Source organism: Onychostoma macrolepis, chromosome 12 (assembly GCF_012432095.1).
Source record: "Onychostoma macrolepis isolate SWU-2019 chromosome 12, ASM1243209v1, whole genome shotgun sequence".
Lineage (NCBI taxonomy): Eukaryota > Metazoa > Chordata > Actinopteri > Cypriniformes > Cyprinidae > Onychostoma > Onychostoma macrolepis.
The window spans coordinates 30009415-30024476 of NC_081166.1; the positions used below are offsets into that span (position 1 = coordinate 30009415).

The 15062-nt window shown below is 35.7% G+C and overlaps 1 protein-coding gene across 1 annotated transcript in view; it reads left to right on the plus strand.

Annotated features, from left to right (window-relative positions):
- Positions 1–14189, plus strand: part of frmpd2 (FERM and PDZ domain containing 2) — a 37682-nt gene extending 23493 nt beyond the window's left edge. The window contains exons 22-31 of the mRNA XM_058793138.1: positions 1034–1212; positions 1913–2011; positions 4521–4614; positions 4757–4842; positions 6486–6660; positions 10879–11090; positions 11280–11346; positions 12046–12149; positions 12919–13023; positions 13818–14189. Coding sequence (XP_058649121.1) covers positions 1034–1212; positions 1913–2011; positions 4521–4614; positions 4757–4842; positions 6486–6660; positions 10879–11090; positions 11280–11346; positions 12046–12095 — 962 coding nt within the window. The 3' untranslated portion in view covers positions 12096–12149; positions 12919–13023; positions 13818–14189. The remainder of the gene's footprint in view (positions 1–1033; positions 1213–1912; positions 2012–4520; positions 4615–4756; positions 4843–6485; positions 6661–10878; positions 11091–11279; positions 11347–12045; positions 12150–12918; positions 13024–13817) is intronic.
- The last annotated feature ends 873 nt before the right edge of the window (positions 14190–15062 follow it).

The window sequence follows — 15062 nt, forward strand, 5'->3', positions numbered from 1 at the left end:
TGTGCACAAGTGCAACGTGTTTATTTCAGCTATTTGCCAAAGCAACATTTATAATTTTTCATTTATAATGTACTAAAATAACTAAAACTTCAATAAAATGTAATAAAAACTAGACATATTTATATTAATAATAATAATAAAATGACAAAAAAAAAATAATAAAATTAAAATGGAAATGGAAAATACAAAAATAAAAAATAATAGTATCTCAATTATACTAAATGAACATTGGGTTCAACAAATAAATTAACGCAACAGTTTTCATCAATCTTTTCCACTTTGACAACTTCTAATGAAATGTTCTAATGTTCAACCAACAAACTAGAGGAACTTATTTTTATTAATTTTTTTTAAGTTGATTAAAAATGAAGTTAGTCCAACTAATTTCAGTATAATTGAGTGGTGGCTTTAGAGCCAATTCATCTCTCCTATACCAATTCATATCAACACCTAGCATAGCACATGATGAATGTAATTTATTTAACATGTAAATTTAACAAACAAGCAAAACACTCATTAGTACAGTGATTGTTCAAGCGGTCAATGTAGTGTATATCTACAAAATATCTATATCTACAGGAACTCCTTTAAATATCAAACATAACAGCGTTCAACAGGTCTTTCCATTTACTAAAAAACACATAAAATAACACTTCATTTCAAGATTTATTCTCCTTATCCTGTGCAAATCATGCTGGGAACTATCCACTGCCTAGTTTTTAAAGTTATCAAGACAATTTCATTTCAAGTTACAACAACCTATTAAAAATTTTTTTTTTTTTTTTGGTTTAAATTCCATGCAATATTACGTTGATGTAATGATCGACTTTATTATAACTCATCAAAATAATGTTTGCAACTTAAAAAGGTTTAATTAAAGGTTAACAATGAATTAGAATTTTCAACTTACAACCATGCATTTATTTAAGTTGTGCTGCCCTGAATTTCTTTTTAGAGTGTAGTTTATGAATGACAGCCAGCACTGCTCATATAATTCTACAAAGTTAATAATAACGTGTTGTGAAATGATCAGCTCTGTCTAAGCATGGAGGCGCTGGTCATCTGGCCGAGAGGAACTACGAGTCTCAGAGCACCATACGAGCCGACAGTCGAGCAGGAGACGACGATCTGGACGAGCTGGTCAGCGTTATGATGACCCCCAAAGGAACCAACCGGCTGCATGTTCCTCAGGTCCGCATTATAAACGCTCAGGTACTGAAAATGTTATACAAGTTCCTTTAAAGGCTGTGGAAATATGGCTTGTTGCTTCTCTATCAAGGTTTGTGTGAATTAAAAAAATTCAAATTGGAAAAAAGTGCAAAAGTGGAAGAAAAATTCCACAATACTACGATTTACAGTTTGTTTTTTTCCAACTGCTAGCTTATACACATTTTCAAAAAATGTGCCTCTTTTTTTTTTTTCAAAACTTTACACACAAATCTAAGAATTTCACACAAAATGCCTAACATCTCTTGCATTCAAAATATCACAAACACATCTCAAAAGCAAACATTTGCAAACACCTTTGCCATAATATTAATTCCTGTTAGTTACATAGAGAACCATGTGTTGTGTTTTGCAAAAAGTGTTTTATTAAATTGAAAACATTGAGTCAAAGGCTGAGAATTAGTGTCTGGTTTTGCAGATTTGGTGTGTTTCTGCTGTTTGAGTGACAGCTTTCAGAAACTGTGTGACAAGCAAAGATTTTGTGTGTAAGCAGTTGAAAAAAAAAAAAAGAAACAATAAAATTTGAATACAATTCAAAAAGGTAAGGACATTTATAATGTTTAAAAGATATCTATTTCAAATAAATACTTTATATTCATCAAAGAATCCCGTAAATGTGTGATGCTTATAGGAGTGAAAGAGAGACTAATAGTTATGTGTGTTTTGTCTGGTTTTTGTGTATCAGGATGATTATTCCAGGTCAGCGTCTCTGATCAGCCTGAGACCTGAAGAGATTACTGTGACGCTTCAGAAATCTGGAGGGAGTCTGGGCATCGGGATCGCTGTAAGCTTTATACTTTCATAGGTTTTGAGACTAAATATTGAGGGTTTGTGCAAATTTTGAAATAAAAAATATAAATTCAGTTAGACAAAAAAAAAAAAAAAAAAGTATATTTTCCAAGCGTAGTAAGTATTCTAATATCAGTGTACTGATAGTATACTTCTGTGTGTACTATTTAAAAACTTATTGGGACTAAATTGGCTCACCTTTTAGTTTATAAAAGTATATTTAGTAATACTAAGTGTACTTTAAGTGTAATGCTAAATTAAGTGTTTATTTAGTATTGCAACTATACTAATACAAAATGTACTTTTTTAAACAAAAAAGGGTTATAAGTAAATATTTACTTAAATTTAACAGTATAATTTGCAATATAGTTGTGATAAACTATATTACACAAGTAATACTATATTATACTGTAAGTTAGATAAAAACTAGTTCTGTACAGTAAGTTTACTACTGGTACACTTAATATACTTTTTTTAATTAAAAATTGGGCCAATTTACTCCAAAGAAGTACTACAAGTATGTTACTGGTGCTTACTACATAGGAAAATGTTATCTTAATAAAATGATCTTTGTAAGGGAAGCTATTCCACCCCAAAGCTGACTCGTTACTGTAAACTTCACTGTAAAAAATCAAAAGTTGAGAAAACTTAAAAGTTTAAGGAAACCAGCTTCAGCAGATTTTTGAGTTTTCTCAACTTGTTGTATTCAGTTTATACAACAAAAAGTTGAGTAAACTCAATAATCTCCTACAAAAATGAGTTGAGAAAACTCAAAATCTGCTGAAGTTTTCTCAACTTTTGATTTTTTACAGAGTTGAACATGTCAGTTTATCAGTTAATATGTGAAACATATGTTGGAGTGCTGCGTAAAAACTATTAATAAGCTACTCCGTCAAAAAACTGGCAAATTTTCTTAAGTATATCTCAGTGAAAAGATTAAGTACACTGCCAGTATAATCCAGCCAAGTATATGGCAAACTTCTTTTCTTGTAAGGGAAGAAAACCTTAGCATTACCAATAAATTCTGAGTTATCTGCTGTATGTCCGCTGCTTTGTCAGCGTCACAGGGTCAGTGTATCACAGAAGGTCAAAGAGAATCGGCAGCCAAAGGTTAAAGAGGAAGAGCGGTCACATGACTACAGCGAAGCGGGAATCACAGCCTAAAAACAGGCTACGGCTAATCTCTCTAAATGAGGTTAAGCAGCTTGAGAGGCATTCGGACGAAACGTCACAGAGTTGAGAAGACAATGCCATCAGACACAACAACCAATGATGAATCCATTATTCTGTGCTGAAAACAACTACGGTTTGAATAATTAAAAAAAAAAGGGTACTTGTTATTAGAAAAATAAACATTTTCGTTAAGTATGAACTTGATGTAACACTTAATTGCATTATATTACATGAAAATGTATTAGTTTTAATTTATATTGAATGCATTTTCTTTAACTTAAGAGTATTTTTGACCCACTTCGGGACTTAACTAAATTTTTTTATTAATCACTTCTACTATCTTTGAAATATAGTTATATAATAATATAGTAATAATAGCTTAATATAGTAATATAGCTGCTGACGCACATTTATGATGAACTAAAATATATATTTTAATGTAATTTCTGTTGAATCTGATATGTCATGTATTTATGTAATTACACATTTTAATGATGAAGTTGCAGTTTAGTAAAATTAAAAATTATCTTTAAATGTAATATCAAGCAGCACACTACAGTTAAAATTATCAAGTATTTTACGCGCTTTAGTATGTTGTGCATCAAAATAAGCATATTTCCTTATTAGAGCACGACAAAAGATTATTAAAACAAAATGATTTAAATGTAAAACTTTTAATTTGACTCTTCAATGTAAGTATGCTAAGTGTGTTAAAAAAAAAAAACATTAAAAAGTGGCCTTTTATTTCATTAATATTATATTATCTAGAAGTAGTTTTTTACCGTTTTTTTTTCAGCTGCTTGCACACATTTTCAAAACTTTGCCTCTTTTTTCCAAACTTTACACACAAATCCAAGAATTGCACACAAAATGCCTCGCATCTCTTGCAAAATGAAGCACTGCGTTCAAAGTATCACAAACATATCTCAAAAGCAAACATTTGCAAACACCTTTGCCATAATATTAATCCCTGTTAGTTACATAGAGAACCGTGTTGTGTTTTGCAAAAAGTGTTTTATGAAATTGAAAGCATTGAGTCAAAGGTTGAGAAATAGTGTGTGCTTCTGCTGTTTGAGTGACAGCTTTCAGAAATTATGTGACAAGTAAAGATTTTGTGTGTAAGCAGTTGAAAAAAACTGTAAAAATATACATTTAACATTTAAAGTACACTACAGGTGCACATTCAATACAATTAAGCACACTTCTTTCCACAGGGGTCTCTTTCTTATTAAATAAAGACATATGATAAAAAAAGAGAACATTGTTCAACTGTTGTATAATGCATAAATGTTGTAGGCTATAACTCTGTATCTTGATGTTTGAATACACAGGGAGGAGTGAATACAGGCCTGCGCTACGGAGGGATTTACATCAAGAGTCTGGTAGCTGGAGGAGCGGCTGAACGAGACGGACGTATCCAGACAGGTAAGTGTTCCTGCTTTCTCTGCTGTTACAGGTGTGATGGACTGAACTGACATTTAGTGCACTCATCCTTCTCCTTCAGTTCAGTAAATGAGTCAGTTTGATTGAGTCACGACGATTGTGTGTGTGTGTGTGTGTGTGTCAGGAGACAGGCTGTTGGAAGTGGATGGCACCAGACTGCAGGGATTCACAGATCAGCAGGCGGCTGAATGTTTGGCAAGAACAGGAGAGGTAATCTGTCTCTCTCTCTCTCTCTCTCTCTCTCTCATGGCAACTACACACTAGTCCCATCTTTACATAATCAGCTGTAATCTCTTCTCACATCTAGCAATTAAATTATTGCGTACCGAACTGAGATGTTGTCTATTTAAAATCAGAAAATAACACATTTCTAATGATAAGCATGATGTAAACTTTGCTACTCCATGCTAATCTACTCCATGTCTTCTGTCGTCTGATTGATAGTTTAGAGTGTTTTATCCAGCATAAGCTATTTTAGTGTAATTGTAGAAACGTCCAGCTTCAGCTGGTGCTTCATGTGTCTTTTTGCTGCCAAATCTTTACTGATTTTTATCAAGTAAATGTAAGAATAACTTTCATATTGTTAATCATTTTTAAAGATGAAAACTTGGCTGTTTACTTGATTTTTCTAAAAAAAAAAATAAAAAAAAATGTTATATGGATAATCCTGTTCAAATCTGAGTCAAATATGATTTTTTGAGGCTTTTGAGGAGCGTTTATTTGTTCATCTCTCAATCATCATTAGATTGCATTGCATTATATGATTTGATCATTTAAATCACATTTTACTAAGATATATTATTAGAGATATAGAGTGACGACTGATATTTATATTATTTTATGTCAGTATCTGCTCTACTGTTATAAAGATCTCATTGATTTACATTTCATCATATAAATATCAGCATCTGCACCAAATTGCATTTATTTATTTTTTTATTTTTTGCTGAGTTTGAATCTCTGAATAAAACTGAGCTGCTTTTTCAACCCGATCTCATGAAAGTGCGTATAAATAGTACGCCAAATAAAAACAATAACTCATGGTATTGATACGTAAAAATTGACTTTGGTGTGTATTTGGTACGCGATTAGGGTTGTGGGGTAGATGCGTATCGTATGCACGCCAACAAATTTCGTATCATATGCACGCGAAAACTGCATATTATATGCAGGCCAAACACATGTGTATCATATGCACGCCAGAGTCAATTTTTCCATATCAATACCACGAGTTTTTGTTTTTATTTGACGTACTATTTATACGCATTTTCATGAGACCGGGCTCGTTTTTTCCTCCATATTCTCACTGTATCAGACTATATGAGCCATAAAATCCTGATGCATCAAATATGATAAATGAAAAATTGAAAAATCACACAGGCAAAAGATTTTTCTGGCTATTACAGTTTTTTTTTTTTCAACTGTTTACACACATTTTAAAAATTTTGCCTCTTTTTTTCAAAACTTTACACGCAAATCCAAGAATTGCACAAACAAAATGCAAAATGCCTCACATCTCTTGCAAACTGAATTGCATTCAAAATATCACAAACACTCAAAACATCTCAAAAGCAAACATTTGCAAACACCTTTGCTGTAATGTTAATTCATGTTAGATTTTTGTGTGTTACATAGAGAATTGTGTGTTGTGTTTTGCAAAAAGTGTTTTATGAAATTGAAAACTGAGTCAAAGGCTGAGAATTAGTGTCTGGTTTTGCAGATTTGGTGTGTGCTTCTGCTGTTTGAGTGACAGCTTTCAGAAATTGTCTGACAAGTAATGATTCTGTGTATTGCATATGTTAAGCCAGGCTCCAGCTGAACTGATATTCGTGCTAATATCTGATCGCTGTCAGGTGGTGAGTCTGGTGCTGGAGCGAGACGGAGGCTCTGTTAACCCCGCGTTACAGGACACACTCACCGTCCGCATGCCCAGTCCTGCAGGGTCAGGGACGAGGAACAGCTGCCCAGCCATCACCATGACCAGACCCTTCGGCCTCAAGCCCAGAGACTACAGCTTCGTGTCGGACGGTAATGGAAAGATCTTAGTTAGAAAAGCACCATGAACTGCAGAACTCGCTAGCATCTAAGGATAAATTTTGTTAATATGAGCAGGTGAGAAAATAAAACATTCTGGTGTGAGAAGTTTCTTTGCATTCTTAAAAAAAAAAACATTAAAATGCATGTTATTAGCATGATTTGCATGTTTCTAGCATGTTTTTAGCATGTTGTTAGCATGTTTTTAACAAACTGTCTAGGATAGTCATTAAGCTTTGCTAGTGACAAGTTTGCCGCCACCTTCTCCAGAAAAGGACTGTGCCTTTACAGCTCGAACCTCAGATACTCTGCTAAAAAAAAATATCTGTTTGGTTTTGATTCAATTCAATTCAAGTTTATTTGTATAGCACTTTTCACAATACTAATCATTGCAAAGCAGCTTTACAGAACATTTTAAGTTTCTACATTAAATTTAGGAGTAGGTTATTAGTGGTGACTATGGCAGAAATGTACAGTAAAAAATCATGCAGTTAGTTACAAATTACATGTAATCAAACAGACGGTGAGCACTATTAACTGCAATGATTATATGATATATGCCATTAAACTTTGCAATTGATATTAAACATTGCGATTAAGCAAAAATTTGTAGTTTTATATGTTGTATTATCATGTCTATCGCGCTGAAATCATGTGTTTTAAACCAAATTAGTTTAAACTTCTGATATATGGTTTTCTGAGTGCACACATTTGAAGCACGTGCACAGAAAGTGGCTGTCACATGGCATGTGAGTACTAAACTAAGCTCTCTTTCATGTCTTATTGTGCTTAAACTGTCAAATACACACAGGTTTATGTTAAAAACACACAGCCCTCATCTCTATTCAAACCTTGCTTTGATTCACTTATTAGGATTTTTAAATCCCTGTTTTGTTGCAAAATTGGTCTTAAAATCTTTGAATCAATGGAAAGTCCTAAAATTGTATTCTTACATACGTACAAAATGCGTGTTTTTGTTTGTTTTTATATTTATTTTTTTAATTACCAATACTACTTCAATATTATGAATTTAAAATATTACAAAACAGCGATTGTTCTACAAAAACATGGTTCCATAAGGCGAAAGAAGGTTCTTTAGATTATAAAAAGGTAAGAAAGAGATGGCTCTTTAAAGTACCTTTGACTGAATGGTTCTTTGTGGAACCAAAAATGGTTCTTCTATGACATCACTGTGAAGAACCTTTTAAGCACCTTTATTTTTAAGAGTGTAGATGAGGTAAAAGTTTGTGAACAAACTTTATGTTGGCCTAGTCTAAGCCTAGTCTAAAAGTTTAAAACAGGTTAATAACAATGTCTGGAGTTCCAGAGATCCAAGATTTTTCAAGTCACATGATAACACATTTTAATAATATTTTTACGCTATAGTTGTGTAGTATTTGGGTATTTATGGTATTTTTAATTTGAATTGGCTAATTTAGTAAGGTCTGTATATAACAGGGCTTATTAAAATAGCAACATTTTATGTCAAATTCACTTTAAAGATGTACTTTTCACAGTTTAATTCGTAGTGATAATGTTAGAAAGGGCCATAGTTTAGTAGAACATTGCTGCCATCTACTGGAAATTGAACACTTTAAATTTATTTTGAAGATTAAACAGTAACTGTCACGGTTTCTCCAAGGAAGACAATGACGATGAAGATTTTCCACAATATGACTTTAATTAAAATCCACACAAAATTAATTCAGGGTAGCAGAAACACTAGTAACACAAACATTCACCGACAGCAACTGAACAGAAAAGAGGACTTTAAATAGTGCAGCTGACGAGGGACAAACAGGTGATGGGAGTTAACTAATAATGACTAACGGGCAAATTACTAACGGGCTAAACCAAACAGGAACAAAACCATATAAGGAAAACCAGGAATAGGCAAACGTAACAGAAAAGGACAAAACTAAAGTTCATACTCCTAACAGTACTCCACCCTCCCAGAAGGCGCGTCCCGCGCCGTAACAGTTCCACCAGGGAGGGGGTGTGCGCCCTGGAGGCTGGTGCAGGACTGGGATAAAGAAGGCCTCCAAGGTGGATCAGGCAGTTCAGGGAGCCATGGCGGAGCAAGCGGTCCACTGAGCCATGGCGGAGCAGGGAGCTCAGGGGACCATGGCGGAGCAACTTTTCAGTCCGGCCACTATGGTCACAGATATATGCCCCCCAAAAATTTTTGTGGGGAAATTCAGGTCTTTATATGCCCGGAGGGAGTCTGGACGGCACTCAGGAGGAGCGGAGCTGGCTAACTCGGGGGACTCGGGAGATGAAGGAAGGCTGGACGGGATCAGCGGAGACGAAGGAGAACCAAGAAACGATGGAGAGCTGGACGGAACCAGCGGAGACGAGGGAGACGAAGGAGAGCTTTCTTGAGCGGACTCTGGGGTGAGGATAGGAGCCGAGAACTCTGGGGATAGCGCCATATCCAGGAGCTCTGAGATGCACGCTGGAGTGGACTCAGGGGCTGGAGTCAACACTGGAGCGGACTTAGGGGCTGGGAGCCGACACTCGAGTGGACTCAGGGGCTGGAGTCGACACTAGAGCGGACTCTGGGGCTGGGAGCCGACACTGGAGCAGACTCAGGGGCTGAAGTCGACACTGGAGCGGACTCAGGGGCTGGGAGCCGACACTCGAGCGGACTCAGGGGCTGGAGTCGACACTAGAGCGGACTCTGGGGCTGGTATGAGGGCTGAGAGCAGTCTTTTTCTCCTCAGATTCCTCTTCTGGTTAGATGTGAGGGAGGCAGCTGCTGTCAGCTGAGGGCTTGAGTGAGCAACGGCCGGCGGGCTTGACTTCAGCGTGGCCGGTTGGGTTGAGACAGCGGCGGGCTTGAGACATCCACATGTGATGACCCCGGGCTGTACTCCGCTTCTTCGTCCACAGTGAAAGCTGATTCGGTGATCCACAGCGCAAAGTTGATGTAGTTCCTCAGTGACCAGCACGGATCAGCTCTGGGCATGACGAAGCAGATATCGTCCTCCAGCCCGCACCAGAATCCCTCCATTAAGGTGAGGTCATTACATGTGGCGAGATGGCATTTGTCCACATACTCCCGCACATAATCCTCCAGGTCTTGCCCGTTCTGAAAAATGAAGATTGTAGCCCCTGAAGAGCTATGAACACCGCCCTTCGGGGCTATGTTGAAGTGTTCAAACAAAACTGTATTAATTTTGTGCAGGAATACCAGATGTCATTTTCCTTGCTGTTTGTGTCTAATTTATAATGTGACTTAGGCAGCATCTATGTTTTTATAGTTTCACTGGAAACGATTTAAAATAAGGTTAATTTTCCATAACTAACATTAACAAAAAAATAATAATAAATCACGTTACAAATGTATTGTTCATTGTTAGTTCAAGTGAGTTAATACATTCAGTAATGATAACAAATGATACCTTATTGTAAGTTTTACTGTTTCACTATCATCAGCTTTTTTTAAAGTGCCCCTGTTATGGGTAATGAAAAATTCATATTTTGGTTTTGGGAGTCCCCGAAAACAGGTTGACATGCATGCGAGGTCAAAAAACACTTTCATTTTCTTATAATATGCATTTATTTTTACATTATTTGCTCAACGACTCCCAAACGATTCGCTCAACGATTAATTTTTCCAAACCCCTGACGCTAATCTGCAGTGATTGGTCGATTTCATTTAAAGCAGTGTTTGTGAGCTTTTAACGCTCCAAAAGCGGCACCTAGTGGCAAAGAATGATTTGCATTTTCATTCAGACCAATGCGAAAAGACCAACAAGTGGGCGGCAATATACTAATGTTTCATGTTGACATCAACATGAAACGGCTTGGAATTCGTTTTTCTCTTTTGGGATTCGGGACTCTTTCTTTTGAGAGACAATCACTTCATACACGTTGCACTTTCAGATTTAAAACTTTGCACTATGTTTTCATTACACACTGCATGAAAGGTAATTTTCAAAAATCTATAAAAGGGGCACTTTAATAAGAAAATTTAACACCCAATACTCCTCCATTTCTCTCTTCAGATGCACTTTTGAAATATCTAGCTATGCAGTTTCTGTGTGAATGTTTGAACACAGTGATTATTGGTGGAATGGGCTGCGAGGCAAGGGCCACCAGGTAAAATCTTTTGGCCAGGGCCGGCCCTGCATGCGCAGTGCACTGTGCGTCAGGTTATGTGACAAAACCCCAGAAGTCCGGCTTAAATCAGCCTAATTCTGTCCTCAGATAACATTCAGGAGGTGACTCTCAAGAAGAGACTGAACGGTCTGGGCTTCAGCTTCTTCATCACAGAGCTGGACACGTCGCTCGACTCTGGCTCCATCGTGCGAATCAGAACACTGTTCCCAGGTCAGCCTGCAGACGAGAGCGGCAAGATTCGGGAGGGAGACGTCATTCTGTCCATTAATGGAGAGCCGCTGAAGGGACGGTCCAATCAGGTAACAAAGGAGCGTTTCTTCATACAGTCCATCCATAGGAATACAGTAAAAACATGTGAAGGGCCAGGATTTGTTAATTATGGTCCAGTTATTCTGAAATGTACAGTATTAAGTGAAAAGATGTTGGCCGAAAAGCCAATCTTATTTACTGTAAAACTAACATTTGTCCTGTGACCTCTGACCCCACAGCAAGTGCTGCAGTTACTGAGGAGTTCTCCTTCAGAAGTGACGCTGCTTCTCTGCCGTCCTGCTCAAGGTACAAGAGAATGACCAACATGGACAATAGATGTAATATCATGTCATTTTGGAAATTTTGATCAGTTTGCATTCTTTGAAAGACTAATATAGCATGGACTAAATAATGTTTAATAAAAATATCTACTAATAATAATAACTACTGGTCAAAAGTTTTCAATTAATATGTTTTAATATTTTTTGCTCACCAAGGCTGCATTTATTTGATTAAAAAAACAGTAATATTGTGAAATATTATTACAATTTTAAGTAGCTGTTTTCTATGTTGATATCTGTTAAAATGTAATGTATTTCTGTGATGCGCAGCTGAAATCTCAGCATCATTACTCCAGTCTTCAGTGTCACTGATAATTGATGATAATCAGAAATGTTTCTTGAGCAGCAAATCAGCATATTAGAATGATTTCTAAAGGATCGTGTGACACTGAAGACTGGAGTAATGATGCTGAAAATTCAGATTTGCTTTACATGAATAAATTACACTTTTACAATATATATAAAAAAATTTAAAAAACAGTACTTACTGTACATTACTGTATTTTTGATCAAGCCTTTGTGTGCATATCAATAGACTTCTTTGAAAAACATTTTTACAAGTCATTTTATTTTTTAAATGTATTTTTTAAATAAAATATTCAAACTGAACGTCGTCACTGATTGGTGTTTACAGTAACTTGGAATCATGTTTTATGTTGTTAAGGAACACTTCCAACTATATCAGAGAAAATAGGCCAACTGACCTGCAGCTGAAGCATGAAAGATGTCATATGAGCATTTAATGAAGCTCTTCTCCTGGGAAGGAAGGTAATAGAGGAATCCTGGTGCATTATGGGAGAGGATGGATCCTTCAGAGGGGTTAGAAAACTCAAAGCAGGGTGGAGCTGGAGAGTCCCACTTTCCTTGATGGACTTTCCAAGTTTCCTAACTGTTTTCTATAACATATACTAAAATTCTTTAAAAGGGTTTTTGGGAACTTGCTGTCATACTTTAACATGCATGGCTTCTGCTTTAAAGTCCATTTTTGATGCCATCCCCCAAATGTTAAGTCATGACAGTGGCATTGCAGACACACACACACACACACACATGTTCGTTTTTGTGAAAAGTGGGGACATCCCATAGGCGTAATGGTTTTTATACTGTACAAACTGTATGTGCTATTGTCCTACACCAACCCTACACCTAAACCTACCCCTTACAGGACACTTTCTGCATTTTTACTTTCTCAAAAAAACTCACTCTGTATGATTTATAAGTGTTTTTAAAAATGGGGACATGGGGTAAAGCCCTCATAAGTCACGTTCTCCTTGTAATACCTGTCATACCCTTGTCATTTTACAAATTTGTGTCCTCATTTGTCACAAAAACGCGCACACACACACACACAACGGCTTCTTTATGCTTTCTAGGGATAATCCTGAAAGCAAGGTCAACATGCGCAGGATCTCACACTTCATCTACTCACACCTAGACCAAACACAGGATGCCAGCTAGACTTTACTATCATAAAAACACTCGTTCAGTTGCTCTCAGCTGAATTAATGGGACTAAAGAGCATTGTCTGTGTCCACAGGTCCTCTGAAAGACAGAAAGGCTGAGCATTGAGAGCAGAAGCGGACTGAGTGTTAATGTGTCTGCCAATCATTTCCTGCATTTACCTGACAAAAGCCATGCTTCAGTAAGCCCTGATTTTACTGATGCACCCAAATATCAGCAATTCAAACAACAAAATGTTGTTCTGATGCTCTTTAATATATGTTTGAATAAATCTGGCATAAAAACAAGTTATTACAGCCATTTAAATGTTTCTATTTCAACACAAATTTACATATTAATCTTCATTATATTATTACAAATTTCATATAAAAAAATTGTATATATGTTTACATACAAGTCAAAGGTTTATCTGAGTGTTGATTATTAAATACATTTGATTTATTAATTGATTATTAAATATTCTTTCATTTCAGTTTCAGTAAATAATTTTGGTGCATCACTACCTTATTTATTAATAATTTGTATCCTATAATCTTCATGTGCCATACAGCCAATTTGAATGATATTGAATTGACAATGGCCTCTTATGTAATTAAGTATTGTACCTAATTTGATCATAGTTTCGACTGCCCAGCTCATTTTATTCATTTTTAAAATTTAAAATAGGCATTTGAATTCATTCTGCAGAATTACACAGATTTCCAACCAAAACCGGTGCCGAAATTCACATTCACCCAGAAATTAAAATGATGTTGTTATCGGTCATCTTAAGATATTATTTAAATGTTGGTAATCAAACCGTTTCAGGTCCCATGGACGTCCCATTCACTTCCAAAGTATTTCTGTCCATACAAGTCACTGGGACCCAAAACCTTTAATTGGTTTAATTTAAATTAAAAGAATACAAAAAGTTCTAAATGACTGAATAAATAAATATGGCTTTAGTTAACATGGCCTGTTTTTATTTCCCAACAGCTGGCTCAAGCTGAGAGAGAAAGTGAAGCACTGAAGATCAGTTCCTGGAAGTGTCCACAGGGTGACGTTACAGCTTCAGAAACAATTCATGTGAACTAAACGCTAAAGTCACAAATTGTTTGACAGTTTTTCGTGTCTGTAAGAATGAGTTGTTTTGAGTTTTTTTTTTTTTTTTGCTGTCTGTTATATTAACCAACTACACACTGAATACTGTATTTATTCTAAACTGAGCAGCAAACAGTGCTGATGGCGGCTCACTGTGATCCACTCATTCACCTTAACTGCAATTAGTACAGTGCCTTGCTGTCAAAACACCTGTTTCAATGACTGAAGTGTGTTCTGTGTGTATTACAACTTCAGCCTGTTCCTCAACTGTGCAATAAAGACTGAAATGTAAATACATTTGTTTATTTATTTTTCAAATAAATGTAACGTCATCCTCAAACTAGAGATCTACATAGTTCTAAATCTTAGAAATTAGATACAAACAATAGATAGATAGATAGATAGATAGATAGATAGATAGATAGATAGATAGATAGATAGATAGATAGATAGATAGATAGATAGACAGACATAGATAGATAGACAAATAGATAGACAGACATAGACAGATAGGTAGATAGACAGATAGACAGACATAGATAGACAGATAGATAGACAGACATAGACAGATAGATAGACAGACAGATAGACAGACATAGACAGATAGATAGATAGACAGACAGACAGACAGATAGACAGACAGATAGATAGACAGACATAGACAGATAGGTAGATAGACAGATAGACAGACATAGATAGACAGATAGATAGACAGACATAGACAGATAGATAGATAGACAGACAGACATAGATAGATAGACAGATAGATAGACAGACATAGACAGATAGATAGATAGACAGACAGACAGACAGACAGACAGACAGACAGACAGACAGACAGACAGATAGATAGATAGATAGATAGATAGATAGATAGATAGATAGATAGATAGATAGATAGATAGATAGATAGATAGATAGATAGATAGATAGATAGATAGATAGATAGATAGATAGATAGATAGATAGATAGATAGATAGATAAAATGAAAGAAAAGATGATAGAAAGAAAGAACAAACAAAATGGACAATAGAACGAAGGATAGATAGAAAAGATCAAACAAATGAAGGATAGAAAGAATGGACTATAGAACAAACGAATGATACATAGAAAGAAGAAAAAACAAATGATTGATAGAA